The 19179-nt window shown below is 42.3% G+C and overlaps 1 protein-coding gene across 1 annotated transcript; it reads right to left on the bottom strand.

The window, feature by feature from the left end:
• Nucleotides 1-7789: 7789 nt before the first annotated feature.
• On the bottom strand, nt 7790-17471 carry LOC111161980 (cryptic protein-like). Its single transcript, XM_022526109.1, has 6 exons — nt 17449-17471; nt 17083-17135; nt 16982-16995; nt 15946-16118; nt 15548-15657; nt 7790-7911 (listed from the first exon to the last, which is right to left on the bottom strand). Exons 1-6 carry the CDS (start codon nt 17469-17471, stop codon nt 7790-7792), a joined length of 495 nt encoding a protein of 164 aa, XP_022381817.1.
• Between the last annotated feature and the right edge of the window lie 1708 nt (nt 17472-19179).

The raw sequence follows: 19179 nt of genomic DNA, 5'->3' as shown, positions 1-19179 counted from the left end.
AGTGACTAAGTGACATTTTTCAATTCAGCAGTCTCAGATTTGGTTTTGTGAAGGAAAATATTGACAATGACAGGGCAAATGAAGTCCATTTTAAATGCAACATATTTCATACCTATACATGATTGAAAACAAAAATTCAGACATATTTTGTCTCATTTTATATTTATATTTACTTAAAATGATGACCAAGGTTTGTTTCCTTCCAAAGGTCCACACAAGATAACAAGAGCCTATTTTAACTGGTCAGTTTGATAGGAACCTAAGTGGTGTCTTTCCTCACCCATCACTGAGCTTCCCTCACTCCACCTTGCAACATACAGCCTATTCTTTCCTCCTCTTCAGAAGGAAGACAGGGGCCCACCTTAATGATCAGTCTCTGAAAAACATGTTTTGCTGCCTTTTTTATAGTATAGTGTCTTTTACTTATCACATGGAAACCATGGTTGGCCCATGGTTTCCCCCTCATGAGGAAGACAGATTTTCCAAAAGGGAATGGCATTTCCACTTTTGGCAACATTATCTGAGGTGAAATGTTAAATCCCAATTGGGGGAATTTGGAGTGAATTTCTGCCTGAAGGCTCCTCCTTTCTCAGAGTCCTACCTGAGCTGGGTATGCAATGTGGCTGCCCCAGGGCCTGACTGCCACAGGAAGGAGCCCTGCTCCAGAAGACTGTGGGAGGATTAAGTTTGAAACTGCCTGTCATCAAGAGTTTGTGAGGGAGGGAAGGGGAAACAGTGAAGCATCAGTGTGGGATGCTAGAAGTACTTGAGTGCTGAGCAAGAACTGGTTTGCTGAAGTCGTGGGTCTGACAAGCACCCCCCACCCCACCAGAGGCTCTAGAGCAAGGACTGAGGTCACAGTTGATGCCAAACTCATAGCAGACATTTACATTGCCTTCCAGGCAGTAGTGATGTGAGAGAAAGTGCATGGGGCTTTGGAATCAAGGAACCAAAATTTCAGTGTCCCATTTCTCATATGCTGGCCATGTGTCTACTTAGTCCCCAAGCCTCTGTTCCCTTACACAGCACACAAAGACCGTGATGGTGTCTTTTCTTTTCTCATGCTTTATTAAATGTCATGAGGGAAATCTAAAAGCCTGCTCAGAGGTGAGGTTTATTGATGAAGTTCTAGAACCTAGGTGAGGTTCGGTGGGCTGAGGTCCAGTGCCGATGACCAAGAAAGAATTCTTGAGAAATCTTTGGTGCAAAATGGTGGTTTCTTAAAGCATGGGGACAGGACCTGTGGGCAGGAAGAGCGGCTGCCCCCGGGTTGTGAGAGATGGCAGGTTATGTACGTTGCGATTGGGGTTGGGGGGAGGGGAGGGGAAGGGAGGTTCAACAGAGTTTTCATATGCTAAAGAAGGCCTACAAGGTGCCAAGATACTGGAGGCCTTGCCCTTCTGGCTTGATCAATGTTGTCTTTAGGCCAGCCATTAACTTCAAGATAGTTGGGAGATTCTTGGTGGGGTGTCACAATCCTGCTATCAATCATCTTTGTTAGTGAGATTTAGGTTTAGAAGAGATTTAACTATATTTACATTCCCTTCTATCTCAGCCTCCTTCAATTTCCTTTATGGTGGGGAGGGAGACATTAGGGCTTGAGGAACTGAGTTATTTGCCTCTGGAAATTTGTGCTATTGATAAGGTAACTTCTTTGTTTGTAGATCTCTAGGACATTTGTAAAGCAAGGGAGACCCCTGTCTTACAGGATTGCAAGTTAGCTATTTGTTTATCGTTTATGGCAGTCAGAGGTGCCTGAGGAATGCTACACATATTACCGAGGGGGAGTGGATGGAGAGGGGGTGCAAGGTGCCAGCTTTTGCTTTGTCTTCAGCCAGCCTCCTGCTCCCTCATCATTTATTATTAGATGAAGTTGCTACTAACTCAGTAACAGAGATTCTTAAGTATAGTTTTTGTTCATTTACAACCCTGTGAACATGTTCTTCAATGGTGATAACATTTCCCCCCCAGCTTTATTGAGGTACCCCTTCATGTACAATAAACTCCAGAGGCCCAAGCAGCACCAGGCTTCCCTCGAGAGAATGCATGGGGTCCAAATGGATGTTCATTACTAACAATCCTTGTCTTGACCTCTGGGCGTTACCTGCAGGACTGGCCTTTGGGGAAGTTCAGTCAACATGAGTTAAAAATTTGTCATATCAGGGCGCCTGGGTGGCTCAGTGGGTAAAGCCTTTGTCTTCAGCTCAGGTCATGATCCCAGGGTCCTGGAATGGAGCCCTACATCGGGCTCTCTGATCAGCAGGGAGCCTGCTACCCACCCCACCCCGCCCACTGCCTGTCTACTTGTGATCTCTGTCAAATAAATAAATAAAATCTTTAAAAAAAATTTTGTCATACCAGTATTTGTAGGAGCTTTCACTGTGATGACCCTGTGCCAATGCTTAAGCGGTTCTTTAGTCATTACGGTTCTAATGTATGAAGAGCTTTTCCCTAATGTCTTCAAATGTAGCTTCTATTATTATTTAGGTATGGTGAGGCCATTGCAAAGATAGTTTGTTATCCTCATGGATCTCAAGAGGACAGGGCATACCAGGCCACATGGCAAAGCACAGGGTCAGTTAGGAGGCAGAGGGGGCAAGGGAAAAATGTACCAGGAAACTGTACCAGGACAGCCTCTACACCCCAGAGTCTGCTGGAATTCTTCAAACTAGCCAATCCTAAGACTTCTTACCATGTCTTGCCCATTCCTTCCTAAAGAAACCACATGTAAGGCTTTTGCCTATACTTTCCCTTGTACCCCTGTCTCCTGAATGAGCCCAGTGCTTCCCCATATGGCTCTGTGTGGTTTCTCATGCCTCCTATTTCTAGGGATCTGCAACATTAACTTCTTCCTTCGTGACAGTCTTTTCTGTGTCTGTGTGTCTTACCCTACTTGATGAAAACAAGTCCCAGGTACATTTTAAAACAGCAAAGAAGTCACTCATGTCAACAAGCAGTGAAGTTCTCACACATGTAGTACCAAAGTTCAAAGAGGTTTCAGGTCATTAACATCATTTATATGAGCATTAGAAATAGTTCCATAGTAGATCACATGTCAGAAGTAATGACAATAAATTTGTTGGAGAAAGAGTGAATTAGGATGCAGCACCATTTGTCAAGTGGTTGAATCACAATCATAGGTTGCATTCAAATGCAAAATTTGGTAAAATCTCAACAAGAGCTTATTGGCTACATGGAACTTACAACAGAGTATTATATATGCTGTTTTTATTACGATGTATAAATTCTGAGCTATCTATATATAACAAACTATATCTACCTTTCTCATAATAAACTGGTAGATATGTCCACTTATAATAACATATTTGTAAATATATAAAGTAAACATTATAGGTAACAATACATATTTTTTTATAGATTGATTCTTTCTGGAGAACTAGTTACGGAACATTTACTTGCATGCCAGTATGTAAACACCAGTGGAAGTGCTGCAGACATTTCTAGGCATGTTCCCATTCAGCTTGCCAGGTTTCAGCTGCTGGGGCCTCAACAATCTCTGAGGCTACAAATTTCATAATGTCTAGTTGGGATCCAGCTGCTGGTCAGGAGATCAGTGGAGGGTCCAGCAGTTCTAACTGGAGGAGACAGGGCTCCTTGTTTTCCTTTCCAAGAATAGACAGTCCAGGTGAAATGATAAAGGCCTGTGTATATAAAGCTTCTACAACTTAATTTTAAAGATTCTAAGATAAGTTCAATGGAAAGGTCAGGCACAGGATCTATTTCTGCCGGAGTGGCTTTTGCAGGCCTCAAACATTGACTATACACTCAGAGCTCCTTTTAATACTCCTAACCAAAAAGTAATTGCCTCCAGTTTGGGGTGGAGGGTTTGTGATGTGGCTGAAAGTTACAAAAGTGCTCCTGGCCCTGCAATCATTTGCTTTGACTCTGAAGTAAACTCTAATGCAGAAGTGGGTTTAAAGCTCTGAAAGGTCAGAAAATTGAAACCCTGTGACTTGTATCAATCCCTGGGGCTTTTCCTATTCCTTTTCTCAGTGTCCTCAAGTGGCTTCCTTAGCAAGATCTCACATGGCCTTGTGATAACAGCTCCTACTTTTCTAGGATATGCCAACGTAGACTAATTGGGAAGGAAAGCTGGCAAGGAAAGAGTAACTCCTATCAACAATCCACCAAGGAGAAAGCTTGTAATTTCTGTCTCCGAAGGAGGTCACTTCATCAGCTGTCAGAGTGAGCAAGACCAGGGGTGTGAAAAGGATCATCCTGGAATGGAGCAGCTCTGAGATCCTGGCCTAGAAAGGCTGTCTGTGTGTGCTTTCCTCAATGGCAGGATGGAGATAAGATATGTGACACATTTATGTGAAGTTTCCAACCATGAGCCCAGGATCCTCTTTCATGTCCTAGGAAGTGTCTGCTTTTTAATGATCTCTCTAGACATCTGGGGAGCTATTCATAGGGAAAATACCTCTTATCCTCAAATTCTCATGCACCACAGAAGAAGCTGGTGACTTACTTTCCACAATTATTAGATGATAATTTATGTTCTTTTCTGAGTTAGGTAGGAAAAGGTTTCTTAGGGAGAATGGGAGGGCAGTAGATAGAAGATAGATAAATGATAGGTAGATGATAGATGATGATAGATAAAATAGTTAATTTGGTTTTCTTATTTATAATCAGGGTTTTTCTATTAGAAGGATCCAATTTTCTACTTAAAAGGTAAATGGATGTTTATATCTTACATATTCATACTAATAAGGAACACATTTTGCTTTTCCTTTTAATCACAATTATAACTTCTCAAATGTGGGAGAGTCTTCTCAGTTCAATTTCCTAAGTATAGCCATTGGAAGTAAGACAATGTATCTTTTTATCTGCCTATGTTTTCAGCGTATTTCCTGTTGCTATAAGAGTAAAAAGTATAAAAAGCATTTTGTAAATTTTCTACACATACTATAAACTTATTCATCAGGTTCTGAGGATAAGCTTTCAAAGTTCATCACTTGTTTGTTTCTAGAATAATTGAGCTGCAATAAAAGGTACTGCTCAGAATGTACTGGAAACCATTTAAAGACAACTTTGCTATCAAAAATCACAATTATCGGGGTGCCTGGGTGGCTCAGTGGGTTAAAGCCTCTGCCTTCGGCTCAGGTCATGATCCCAGAGTCCTGGGATTGAGCCCCGCATCGGGCTCTCTGCTCAGCGGGAGCCTGCTTCCCCTTCTCTATGCCTGCCTCTCTGCCTACTTGTGATCTCTCTCTGTCAAATGAATAAAAAAAATCCTCTTCAAAAAAAAAAAAATCACAATTACATAGAAATATTAATGCCTCAAAATGTTAGTAATTACTTTTTCAGGAACCATAGTCCAAATCAACCATTTACTGACCTGCCCTGACTTTTTCCCCAAGAAGACATACAAATGATCCACAGGTATATGAATAGAGGGACTCAATATCACTAATCATCAGAGAAATGTAAATCAAAACCACAATGACATATCCAACCTGTTAGAATGACTATTATGCCAAAGACAAGAAATAGTAAGTATTTATAGGGATGTGAAAAAAGTGGAATACTTGTACACTGTTGGTACAACCATCATGGAAAACAGGATGAAGTTCCTCAAAAAATTAAAAGTGAAACTACCTTATAATCTAGCAGTTCCATTTCTGGATATATATGTGAAGGGGAAAAAAAGTGTCTTGAAGAGATAACTGCAATCCCCTAGTCATTGCAGTATTATTCACAATGGTCAAGAAATGGAAACAATCTAAGTATCTGTCAATGGATGAATAGGTATACATACTTCCATATGTGTGTGCTATGGAGAGCACTGAAGTAGCAGCCTGGTTAATTCAGCATGACTTCCCATATCAGTGCTCACAGCAAGAACTCAATTCACCTAGATGTGTAGTGTTCTATTATGTAGGTGGAGTCAAAAAACCACCCTCCAGTGCAGCAGTTGACAGTAGAGCACTGTGGCAACTGTCTGGGTCAGGGCACTTTTCTGTCCCCAAAAGCACTCCGGTACATGCAGCGTTACATCATCACATGGACAATATGATGTTGTAGGATGGCCTTTCCATTGAGTTCAGCTGTGAACATTTTAAATGAAATTCTATAAGCCTTATAAAATATCAATATTTTGATCAATTAATACATTAATTCAGACTATATTATCTATTCCAGAGTCCTTTCTCACTCCCATTTTATTCTTATTTGTTCACCTGAATAATTTATAATATTCTTCTTGTTTTCACTCCTCTGATCTCTAGCTGTGGTAACTGTCTAAACAGGGCTGATTAATAATCAGAGAGCTAATATCATTGACAGATCCAGCTTAGAAACCCCTAACACCCAATCACTGTGCCATTGACTGGAAGATGGGCCCTTTAGTCCCTTTATTTTTTGCAAATTCAGATTGATTTCAGATTTCAGATTGGGGTTCAGATTGAGGCTGGATGCTTGCTTCCTGGACCTGTCTTGAAAGCATAAGCAGTACTATAGTTATATGAGTTACGTTACTAACCTAGCTTCATGTTGTTTTTTGTTATATCCTTACTTATGGCTTATGCTCCTCACAGCCCCATGTATGTTAATCATTATCCCTGCTTTTTCCACTCCCTATTCCTTGTTTGCCCATTGATTATAGTACCTGATAGCGATCAGATGGTAACATCTGTCTTGAAATTATCTGATTCATCCCATCATACCAGATCCTGGATGGCACCTCGCTGTTTGAAAGAATACACACCTTTGGGTTGTTTCAAGGCTTCATGAAACCCATGAGCCTCTTCTCATGTACTCACCTCCTTCCCCAATCACTACATATATGTAACATTCCTAGGTTCAACAGAGCAAGGCAGCTTTGGGAACAAAGATCAAGGTGCATCGTGGGCATGGGCAAGTTTGAATCTGTAACAAGTTTTAGTGGCTGGCCCAGGGCATATAAGCTGTGCTTGCCTGGCTGGCTAGGAGATGACTCCAAGAGAGGAGGGCTAGCCTAGAGCCTGAGGCTGTAGCCTCTTCTGGCTGAATTCTCCCTCTCCCTTGTCTTTAGAATGGGTTCGGCTGTGTAGAATCTTCCCCTTCTAAGGAGATGGTGATAATCCCAGTAAGTGCTAATCGCCCTGAAAAGTGGATCACGAGAGCCCTGGCTAGTAGAGGAAGCTACAGAAAAGGAGGTGGATTGAATGGCTGTCAGACTCAAGTCTTGGATCCCTCCTTCCCACTGTCCCTCCCCTGTCTTGTCTACCTTCTCAATGAAGCATTTTTTAGGCTTTAGCTCCTTGACTGACCCAGAGCACAGCCCATATGGTGCTGTGTCTACCTCCCAAGGATGTAGGGAGTAGTGGGGGAGATGAATAGTGAACAAATGCATGATGTGAAGTGTTGCCACGTCCATGGCACATCTCCGTGCCGGGGGGGTGGGGGTGGAAAATGAAGGGAGACTCGAGGAAGAGTTGTCATCTGGGAGGGGCAGTGTGCTCAGTTCACTCTGAAATCATCAGAGAGAATTTAGGGTTGAATAGGCCCCAGCTCAAGTGTTTACTCATGGTGTCTAAGTCATAGACCTGGAAATAAGGCTTAGGGAAATGAGACAGTCTCTTTCATGAAAATATTTATTAAACAATGAATATATTCATCTAATGCTTCAGTTGATAGGAGATAAAACAAATCTATTACCTACAACACAGAAACTGAGAGGCTGCACAAGTCCCAGCTTTCCCACAGAGGACCAAGCTTGCTCAAGCTGCACTGGGGAGGCCAAGTTTCTGCCAGTGTGGAACTGTGGGGTAGGCCCCCTAGGGTCTAGTCAGCCATCTCTCCCTTCCCTAAGGAGCCTTTGTAAGAGTGAGCACAGAAGAAGGACGAGAACATTCAGCACGCGGTGTGCGTTCTGTCCATTTGAGCGCGCAGCAAGAAACTCTTCCAGGTCTGAAAAAAAAAAAAAAAAATCCAGAGGGTGGGAGAGACACTGTCACATGCTGGTTTTAAGAAACTGAAATAGAGCTGTCTCCACCTGCTCTGATACAGGCCCTATTCTGTCTGAGGTTCCTCACCAGCCTTTGCTGCTGGGGCTCTGCTGCAGAGATAGAGGGTTTTGAGGTCAGGCCTGAGGCAACAGTTGGCTCACCTGGCATAGGAAGGAAGCCCCACTGTAGGAGGCCCAGTTCAAGGAAGAAGGACCTTCCTGGAGCTTTCCTAGTCCTTTCCTTGCAAACAGAAACAAGGGGATTTCCGTGGGACTTAGAGAGCTGAAAGAGAATTTACATTTTTAGAGCTTAACAAACAACTCTTCAGCTCTTCTCATTTAGCCTATGTGCTGACCAAAGGTGATCTTTCAGAGAATTTCACATCAGGTCATTTAGCAATTAGGGGCAAAGAGGTGTGATTTGAAATACAATAAAATAAAATAGCTTGCATCCCTGTGTTGCAAAGAAGGTCCAACTCTTCTCCAAATGAGTCCTAATACCATCCCCTTGGCTAGGTACCACTTATTAAACAGGAGAAAGCACCCATTCTGAAAGCAATGGCTACTCTTCCCACAGAGGAAGTTACAAAAATGAACAGCTCCCCAGCAATCTGGGGACTGGTGTCACACCCCAAGGTGCTCACCTTCCTGGCTGTCACAGTGTGGCTTCTCTTAGCCTGAAGAAGTGAGTCTGGCTTTCTGTGTGGGTGGGACCCCACCTCAAAGGTGTTGGGTGGGAGTCCTAAGAGCAGTGGGACCCAGCAGGGGTCTTAGCTAAAATCCCTGCTGAGTGATTATGAGTGATTATGATGTGAAGCTGACCATGGGCAGGCAGGGGTGCCAACTGCACTAAAGCATTCTCACAGGCCAATCTGGGCCTATGTATGGTTGACTGGGCAGGTAAGCATGCAGATGAGGAAGGGCCTAACTACAGGAACTTCTACCCAGACTGCTTGGCAGAAGCCCACCTGGTGTTCTTCCCCTTTCACCCCACCACCAGACCTCAGACAGGCCTGCCTTGTCCTGCCCCCTACAAGCCCTCCAGGAGTTGCTCTCTGAATGTGAGAACCTATGGTGAGCATGACACAGTGGAAGTTAACAGATAATGATGACAAGCAATGGAAACAGGTACCCACTCTTTACCTGTTCACAGGTGGTCTATGGTGGGGCCATCTAAGAGGCTAGATTCAGGATAGGACTGAGGTGTGGCCCACTCTAGGCCTGGGTACCACTTCCCTATACTACCCCACTCTGTGAAAGGGTTGTTCCAGTGTACGAAAACCTCACAAAACAGGAAATCTAACATCTGGACCCAGGGAAGGCTCCAGAAAAGCTGATGCTAAGACAGGTGATCTGCATGTAAGAAGCTATTCAGGTGAGAAAGGGGTCTGTCCATACTGAGCTTCAGTTTTTACTCTCCCCAGTAGAATGAAGCAGGCTGCCTGGTAAAAAGATTAAGGCCCTTTTTGGCAGTCATTTATTATATATAAGCTCAAAGGCTATTGTTTTAGTCAGCTTTGGGAATTTGATTAGACCAAGTCAGCTCAGTCAGCAGGGGTCCGCAAAGTGGGGCTATGAGTACCACATGGTGTCCCTCTCAGGAGGCCCCAGGTTACTCACTAAGCTTAGGGAGAAAATATTCTTCCACTCTACATTTAGGAAAATTTAAAACTAAGTCTTACAGTATTTTACTGTACTGATTAGAATCTACTGAATCAATTGTTCTATGACCATTAACTCACTTCATATTGAAAAGGAAACTGCTACCAGTGTATAACTTACTATAAACTAGGATTTTTATTGTATTCTTATCAAAAGGCCTTTTTTAGACTTGGTCAGGCATAGCAAAGATTTTTATCATGTGTGTTAGTCCTGTGCCTATGTGAAAAAGAAGATATAAGTAAAATCAAGTTTGCACATGCTCTGCATGGCAACTGTCTCACCACCACTGAATGGGGAACATACTCAAGTATTTTTACTGAAGTGGAGTGGGAAATCAAAATGGAAAAAAGTTCAAGACCACCTTGAATGAAGGTAATGTCATATTTTAATATGAGGTCCGGAACGAGTATTCCTAAAACTCTCCAATTTACAGATACCTCTGGGAGCCAGATGACTACCTCTCCTGCCAGGTCACCCAGAGAACCTTACCCATTGGAATGGCACCTATCATGGGAGAATGTCCCTGGAGAGCAGGACAAAGGGTCTCTCTTTCCCATACAGCATGTTGGAGCTGGCTGGGGCCATGATCCTGAAAAGCCATCTTTCCCATAGGCCTACAGGCTGGTTCTGGCCCTATGATTTTTGTTTCATTTTTTTGGGTTGGTTGGTGTCAGAAATATATACATATATTTTTTAAAGATTTCATTTATTTATTTGACAGAAATACATTTTTTAAAACTGAGTTGGAAGCATGAGGTTAGGTTTGAACTGACCCTAACTTGACATTCACATTCCCTGTTTACCCCTGAAGGCACTTGAGTTTGCTACTTCACTGTGTCAGTACTTAGACTCTAAATTTGAGAACACTAAACTGGTTCTTTAGGCTAATGAAATACTTAATTCTTTGGGGCTATATGTGGGAAGAACCACCTTCTTGGTATAATGAGTTTGGGGCCTATTTTGACACTAAACTTCCTGCTACTTGGACGCTTGTGTTTTTTTGTTTTGTTTTGTTTAACCAATTATTGTTAAACTTAATGCTCCTCAATTAGTGGATATTGTTCACAAACCAGAAAACACATTTCAGTAAACTTGCATATAAATGCTAGATTATGAAATAATTTTTTAAACCTCAGTATGTTGACTAGAACACTGCTGATGAGGATGATAATAAAATAATAATTTATTTTGTGCATCATATATAACAGGTAAAGTCCTTCTCATCTTAATAAATCAATGGAGTAAATATTTAGCTCTAATTTTGCATTTGCAGAGACTGAAACACAAACAAGTTATTCAACCCTTCATAAGGATCGTAAATATTATAACAAGTATCTGGGGGGATTTGAAAAGGATTTTGGAGGGATTTTCCCATGCTTTTTCTATTATGCTACACCGTCTTTTTTTTTTTTTTTTTTTAAGATTTTATTTATTTATTTGACAGAGAGATCACAAGCAGGCAGAGAGGCAGGCAGAGAGAGAGGAGGAAGCAGGCTCCCCGCTGAGCAGAGAGCCCGACGCGGGGCTCGATCCCAGGACCCTGAGATCATGACCTGAGCCGAAGGCAGCAGCCTAACCCACTGAGCCACCCAGGCGCCCCGCTACACCGTCTTTTTTAATGCAAAATTACCAAATGTAAATGAAGAAAATAGTAGAGATAATGACAGTTGCCTGCCTCAAGCATACTGTTTTTAGAATACTAGAAATGGTTTCTTTTGATTGCAATGTAATAATAGATAATGGCTTATATGGTGTTTCTTCTTTGAATATGTATTTGGAACTAACTGCCAAAGGCCATCCATTCAATATTTACTGAGAATATTATTCACAAAACACTATTTTAGATCATGGAAGAGAAAAATGACAAAAGAGCTCACACCAACAAAGGAGATGATTTGGCATAAATTTTATCCTTCAAGATCTATGTGAGAGTAGAGGGTAGGTTATCCTTCTTTTACAAGAGAAAACAGAAAAACTAGTGTTCTTCTGAATTAGAATGGAAAAATATACCCTTGAAAATTCAATTCAGCATTGAATTGAACATGAACATTCTATTCAGCATTAAGAAAGCCTGTCATTCTTATACCTGCAGAGCATCAGAGCAAGAAGGGCCCTTGGAGGTTGTTTGGTCTTCAGGTCCCTGGAAGTGCCAGAGGGTCATGATTTTGTAGTGTTTTGTTATCTACTGGTGACTTGCCCATCGACGTGTATCCTTGATTCACATCTTTTTCATTATGTTATGGACATAAATTTCCATTCTATCTCCCATATGTTTTTAAAAATCCTTACAACGTCCCATTAAAGGATTTAAAACAGGGGCGCCTGGGTGGCTCAGTGCGTTAAAGCCTCTGCCTTCGGCTCAGGTCATGATCCCAGGGTCCTGGGATCAAGCCCTGCATCCGGCTCTCTGCTCAGCAGGAAGTCTGCTTCTCCCCTCTCTCTCTCTGCCTGCCTCTGCCTACTTGTGATCTCTCTCTCTCTCTCTCTGTCAAATAAATAAATAAAATCTTTTAAAAAAAAAAGGATTTAAAACAGTTACTTACTGTTTAATTTAGAATATGGCCATATTTTCAATATTCTAAATAACACTATCAAAAATATCTTTAGTTTGTATTGATAATTATTCTTATAGAAAGAGTACAGAAATGGCACATCCTGAACCCTTATGCACTGTTGGTGGGAATTTAAGTTGGTACAGCCTCTATGGAAACAGGTATGGGGATTCTTCAAAAAATTAACAATAGATCTCCATATGATCCACCAATTCCACCTCTGGGCATTTATCCAAAGGAAACAAACATACTAACTCAAAAATGTATATGTACCTCCATGTTCACCACATACTATTTACAATAGCCAAAATATGGAAGCAACATAAGCAAACATTGATGGATGAATGACAAAGAGCATATATGATATAAATATGTATAAATGTGATATAAATTAAATGAATAGGATATAAATGTCAATAAAAGAAAATATATGATAGGTAACAGGAACACATATAATAGGATATCTTCAGCCATAAGAAAGAAGGAAATCTTGCCATCTGTGACAACATGGATGGACCTTAAGGGTGTTATGCCAAATTAAATAAATTGAACAGAGAAAGAGAAATACCATAAGCTCTCACATGTGAAATCGTAAAAGAAATAAAAACAACAGAACTCAAAGAAACAAGAAGTTTGGTGACTGTCAAAGGTGGGGGTTGGTAGATGAGCAAAGTGGGAGAAGATCAAAGATCAAAGGTACAAATTTCCTGTTTTAAAATAAATAACTCATGGAGATGTAATATATAGCATGGTGATTATAATAAATCTATATTTAAAAGTTGTTAAGTGGGGGGCACCTGTGTGGCTCAGGGGGTTAAGCCTCTGCCTTCAGCTCAAGTCATGATCTCAGGGTCCTGGGATTGAGCCCCGCATTGGGGTCTCTGCTCAGCCAGGAGCCTGCTTCCCCCTCTCTCTCTGCCTGCCTCTCTGCCTGCTTGTGATCTCTTTCTCTCTCTGTCAAATAAATAAATAAAATCTAAAAAAAAAAAGTTGTTAAGCGGGTAGATCTTAAAAGTTCTCATCACAAGAAAGAAAACCATAACTATATGAGGTGATGGATGTTAAGTAGACTTAGTATGCTGATCATTTCACAACATACAAAAATATCAAATCATTGTGTTGCACACCTGAAAGTAATACAATGTTATATGCAAATTATATCACAACTAAAAAAAGTATTTGACAAAATTCAGGGATGTCCTCACAATGTCCATAAATGGTAACAATTTTATTCATAGATTAATATGAATCTATGAATATGAATTAATATTCTCACTATTCATAAAATAACATTAATTATATCAAATATGCTATGGTATGTTTATTTGTAGTATTTTTCAATAATTAAATGTTATAAAGTATTTCTAAATTAGCAATTAGCTTTTTGTGATTAATCTCTTAAGAGAAAAATATCAAACCTTGTTTATTAGCTGTTGGAGTCAACTCCTATAAGCCTCGGTTTCCTTAAATATAAAAAGTATAATAATACCTATTTCATGGACTTAAGAGACTCAAATAGGATGAAGTGAATAAAGTGCCTGAAATAACTGACAGCCATCATCATTCTCATCATCATCCTTCATGTCATCATCATCTCTGTCAGCAAGCCACCAGTCATCTGCCCTGAGGAAGGATCAGTGGGTCAAACAGTACAAAAGTGTTCCTATCCTTTGACACCTGACAAATTACTGTGAAATATTATTATTTTGTTTAACTATGATGAGCAGAAGTCACATGTAGAAGCCATTGTCACTGTCCTTGGCAGACAGCATTTGCACCCTTGGATGTTTCCAAGAATAGAAAACAGTAAGCAGATAATCTGAAATCTAGTCCCTGCCCTGTTGCTTCTGAACCCAAAGTGGCCTTGCATAGGAGACTGAAAATGACCACAACTAGCCCCTTCCCACATTATTGCTGGGAGCACCAATGGCATGTAGGAAATAACTTCACCTGTAGGACTACACACGTCCCACTTGCAATTCCAATACCTGTTCCTTAATTTGTGTCCTCCATTCTCTGGGGGCACAAAAGGAGCAGCCAGTGGATCAGGGGCATAAGCCCAGCAAATGAAAGAGAGGAAGGGCTTTGGAAACCTAGTGGGCATGAGAGAAGGAGGACAAGCTGCAACACTTTGAAATACTGTACTATACTTTCTCTCTTCCTACTGGCACTGCCCACAACTATGCACAGCTGGATGAGAAGGAATGGGGCAGAAAGGGGGGTTGATGGGTTGTACATTCATTAAACATCTCTTTTTTTTTTTTTTTCATTAAACATCTCTTGACAGCTCATCTTACCCAAGGTTGCAGAAGAGGAAAGGAGGAGCAGGAAGGTGGCTTGGAAGCTGAGCATTCATTAAGTGTGCTCCTCCACTACTGGCCCCACCAGGAAGGCAGGGGCAGGAGGTTGGTTTGGAGGGCTCCACCCCCAGTGGTGGTGCCCCTGCACTGCAGTCCTGACCATGGACAAAGGGGTGGGAAGTGGTGCTGAACATCTGTGATTTGGCCAGAGCTGAAGAAGGTGGACAGAGGAACAGAAAAGGGGCTTTAGAAGCTTTGACTGCTCACTGCACAACCAAGGCCCCCATGGCTGATGAAGAGGTTGAAGGGCTGTGCCTTCATTCACTGGAGTCCATGTGGAGCATGCTGAAGAGGGGAGAGGATACAGCATGTGGCATTGAAATGCTGTGCCTTCTTTACCTGTGCCCCTTGGCCCTGCCCAAGATCAATAGCAGAGTGTTACATTTGTTTTCTGATGCAGAAAATTCACACTCTTCACTGAGTTTTACAGTGAGTGAAATATTTGTGTTGAGTTTGCTCACTGCTCAGAATTCTCACAAATGAGTGTTCACCCCATGTGTTCTCCACACCCTCCTGGCTCTTAATATGCGTGGCAGGCCTGAGTTTTGCTTACAAGGTACCTTCCTTCTCTGGGACTGTGTGGTTGGCTGTAAAGGGCAGAACCAGACCATCCATGCCTATTCCTGTCCTGCTCCAGTACCCTCCTCTCTTCACAGTTGAGGAAATGGTGTTGGTGTGGTGTAGGAAAATAGCTAGAGATTTAGTCAGTAACCTCCCTGCCAGGGTTGGCTCTGTTTAGCAACTTGTGTGCTCCCCAGAGTCTGCTCACTGAGAGGACACTTAAGGACACTGTTTGGAAAACACATTTAAACCCAGTACCTGGGCACAGTAAACTTAGGAATCATTTTAAATAATAGTGATAATATGCTACGTGATTCACAATGAATGTGACTTTCCTAAGTGATCAATCAACCGTGTTCTCATTTCTGTGTCACCTGGAACAGCTAGATCTCTATGGATTGGGGGTTACAAAGGAAAAATCCCTGCCAGTGTGGACTGTGTGCACAGGACATAGGTCCACTTACCACAGCTGTCTGGCGTCTGCTGAGGGAGACAGTGTAGGACTGAGAAGACACACCTGCAAAGGCGGCAGCTGTGGAAGGTCCAGGCTCCATGCATGAGTGCGCCGCATTCACTGAGGAGACAGAAAGGCAGTGTCAGCCCTTCTGGTTTGTGTGCACTACCCATGCCCAACCCCCACCCTGCCTGTCCTCTCCACCCTTGGTGTCCACTCCCAGACATGCCGAGCCCCACAGGGCCCCTGCACCCACTCCCATCCACACCCCACTCCCCTCCCCCACGCGCTACCCTGAAGGCCCCCCTACCCACACCCACTCCCCTCTGCAAGGTCAAGCCCCTCTTCTCCCCTCATTCCCTCCCATGTCCTTGCCCCACTTGCAGGCAGGCTCCTGCACAGGCCCACCTATGCCTCTGATCATGCTCACAATAACGGCCAGTGAAGTGGGCAGGACATATGCAGAAGCTGCCCAGCACGCAGGTGCCACCATTCCTGCAGCAGCTGAGCCTTGGGGGTACACCTGTGGGCGGGAGGCCTGGGTGTTCAAGTCTGCCTGCTTCCTGTGCCTTTGCCTTAGACTACCCCTGAGAGGGCCTCATGAGATTGCCTGGAGAGGCAATAAAATTTTACTCCCTGCCAAGTGTGTTTGCTCAGGTAGACCCTACTTGTTAATTTAAGGATTAAAAACAAACTGCCAGGGGTACTGGAGGGTCAGGAAGCAGCTCAAGGACCCAATGAAAAACCCTGGCCCCTGCAAATAGGATTTTCTCTCTCCTTTCCTTTCAGATGTTAAAGTCAGGGGGTGACTTCCCAGGACAGTGATTAAAAACAGGCCTTCAAGGCGGGGACCACCCACAGTGGGATGACTACAAAAAACCCTCCCAAGCTCTGGTCCCCACCAGGGGGACAAGGCCCCTCCCCCACCCTGCCTCTGAGAGACATGGGGTCTGGAGCCTGAGAGTCTGCAATAAGCCAAGCAAGGGCCTGCTTTTAACCTGGGTTGGAATCTTTGTTTTGAATATATTTAAATCACACTCCTCGAGACCTGAGCAAATGCAATATTGTACCAGTGAGAGAGTAAAACTTGTTTTCACAGCAAAAGAACACCTCACTAGGACATATTTTTCACTTTATAGTATATCTTCATGTGAAGATGATAAATTGTGGTTTGTTGGGTTTTTCATTTTATCCTTAATCTATTCCAGGTTGTTCTCAGATCCTAAACTGGGAGGACAGTAATGGAGATGACCAGAAAAGTTTTTGGGGGGCAATGCCACTTACTACCTGAGAAAGCCCTGAAGTAGGTACTTGAATCCTCCGGCTGCCACCCATCCATGCTTCCGTTCCCCTCCCCCAAATTATTCAGGATCCAGTTGAGCGTTTCCTGCTGGAGCTTCTGGGCTGTAGCATTGTTGATTTCTTCTCTGTTAGCTATATGTTTCTTTTTTTGATAATCTTTTAAAAACATTGAAAATGTGAGACTGATGATGATTAAGAAATAAATATACAATAAAAAGAGACTATAAATAAAATGCTTCTTACTGTTGTCTCCCAAGTGGATGATGTGTAATGCCAAACTGACAAAAAACAGAAGCCTAGAATATTTAAATAAAATTATTGGTTTAAATATTAAAAGTAAAAGTAGAAATGTCCATATGCTTACAATGTTAAGCAATCATAGATAAACATAAATATATACAAGTTTAACATTTAATAAATATTATGCCATCATTCTGTAACTTGTAAATGTAACTTAATTAATGTCGTCGTGACTTAGAAAGATTTTGAGACCAAAAAAGTGTGCATGTCCCTTAATGAGAAAGAACATTTGTGCATATGCTGCAGTTTATTCTGAACACTTTTACATGCCCCTCTCAGCCCTGAGATCTGAATGATGTGTGTCCTTACCTAACAGGGTGTCTCCAGGTCATTTCCCACTGGCACGTCGTCTGGTGTGAAAGTCTCCTTCTCTCATCAGTACTTTGAAGATCAATTTCCAAAGGAGTGCAGATCAGTTTCCAAGGAAGTAAAGTCTTAAGGCGTTTTGTATTTAAATATATCTTTACTCCAGGTCCTGGAATAACTGCATTAGGACATAAGATGAATAAGAAAAGAAGATACAGATCTTTCCTTTCCTTCTGTAGGCTGTGAGAAACAGCAGTGAGATCTCCGGGTTCTGCTGTGGAAGTCCATTAGGCAGTGAGCTGCTGTAACAGTCAGGGCCCATGCTGAGACTCCAGGACTGTCCCCTCACTGAGATCAGGTGGGGGTGGTGTGGAGGTTGGAGACTTGGGCTGATTCTCTCCTCAGTAGTGTTAACAGTGCTGACAGCAGCAGGGTAGTCAACCCCTGCTGTAAACATTGGTGGCTAAGGCAATAAGCCTTTCCCTCGCTGGGGAAAAAAAAAAAATTAAAATCTCAACATGAGAACAAGTTTTCACAGGAAAATGCAAATTTTATATTGCCTACCCTTGTATGGTTGTGAGGGCCCAACAAGAGAAGGGAGCCATTGTGTGGGACCTAGGCAGCAGGCATGTGTACCTAAAGTACTGACTGGGGAGCAGGAATATAAAAGAAGGCATTTTGTCCCCTGCTTTCTGAGGATGTATGGATCCTTCCACAGAGAGAACTTTTTCTCTGTGCCCAGCACAATGGTGGCTATATCATATACATTACCCATTTAATACAGCATGCCTCTGAGGCAGTGTTTTTATTATCCCCCATGTAAAAGGACAGGCAACAGAGGCTTAGTTTAAGTCCCTGTGGCAGGTGGATCTTCAAACAATATGTAATGTACCGATTTTATGAGAAGAAGCCTACCGTGTGCTCAGGGTATGAAGACCACGGAGTGTACAGGTGACTGCCCCAGTCATTGTCTGATGTTAAGCTCTGGATCCAAGAAGGGAGTGATTGCCAAAATAAGGACTGGGGCCCTTTTATCATCACTGAAGAGGGTACTTTGCAACTCTGGGACAAATCCTTCTGTAATTTTAATATAAAAATAGCTTTTTAGAAATAACATGCTTCTTCTAAGGATGAAATAGTTTTTGATACTGATTTAATTTTAAAACCTTTAAATGTGAGGTTTATTAAAGAAGCTATTAAATAAAGCAATAAAGCAAAGGGAATTGGTGAGCCTGCCTGCTGTGGGTCTCCCAAGGACTAGTTCTGTGGGCTGCCAGGACTATGTCAGGACCAGCAGACCTGGCTGGGCAAACTATGGGGGGAGAAGGCCCCTCACACCTGCAGGGAAACATCTGTAACTACAGTCATAACAAATATACTTTTAGACTTGATGGTTATTACTTGTTAACCACATAGTTTAGTTATCTATAAAAGTATATGACCCTAAATCAATAGAATCTTCTTTGAGCAAAATGGGTTGTACACTAAAATAAAACCATGCTGGGGTACCTGGGTGACTCAGTGGGTTAAGCTTCTGCCTTCGGCTCAGGTCATGATCTTAGGGTCCTGGGATTGAGCCCCACATCGGGCTCTCTGCTAGGTGGGGAGCCTGCTTCCCCTGCCCCCTCTGCCTGCCTCTCTGTCTACTTGTGATCTCTATCAAATAAATAAATAAAATCTTTTAAAAAAATAAAATAAAGTAAAACCATGCATAATCTAAAGGACTATATTTTT

Source organism: Enhydra lutris, unplaced genomic scaffold, assembly GCF_002288905.1.
Source record: "Enhydra lutris kenyoni isolate GAN:26980312 unplaced genomic scaffold, ASM228890v2 scaffoldscaffold88, whole genome shotgun sequence".
Lineage (NCBI taxonomy): Eukaryota > Metazoa > Chordata > Mammalia > Carnivora > Mustelidae > Enhydra > Enhydra lutris.
Note: the sequence above shows the minus strand (reverse complement) of the source record. Positions and strands in the feature narration are given on the sequence as shown.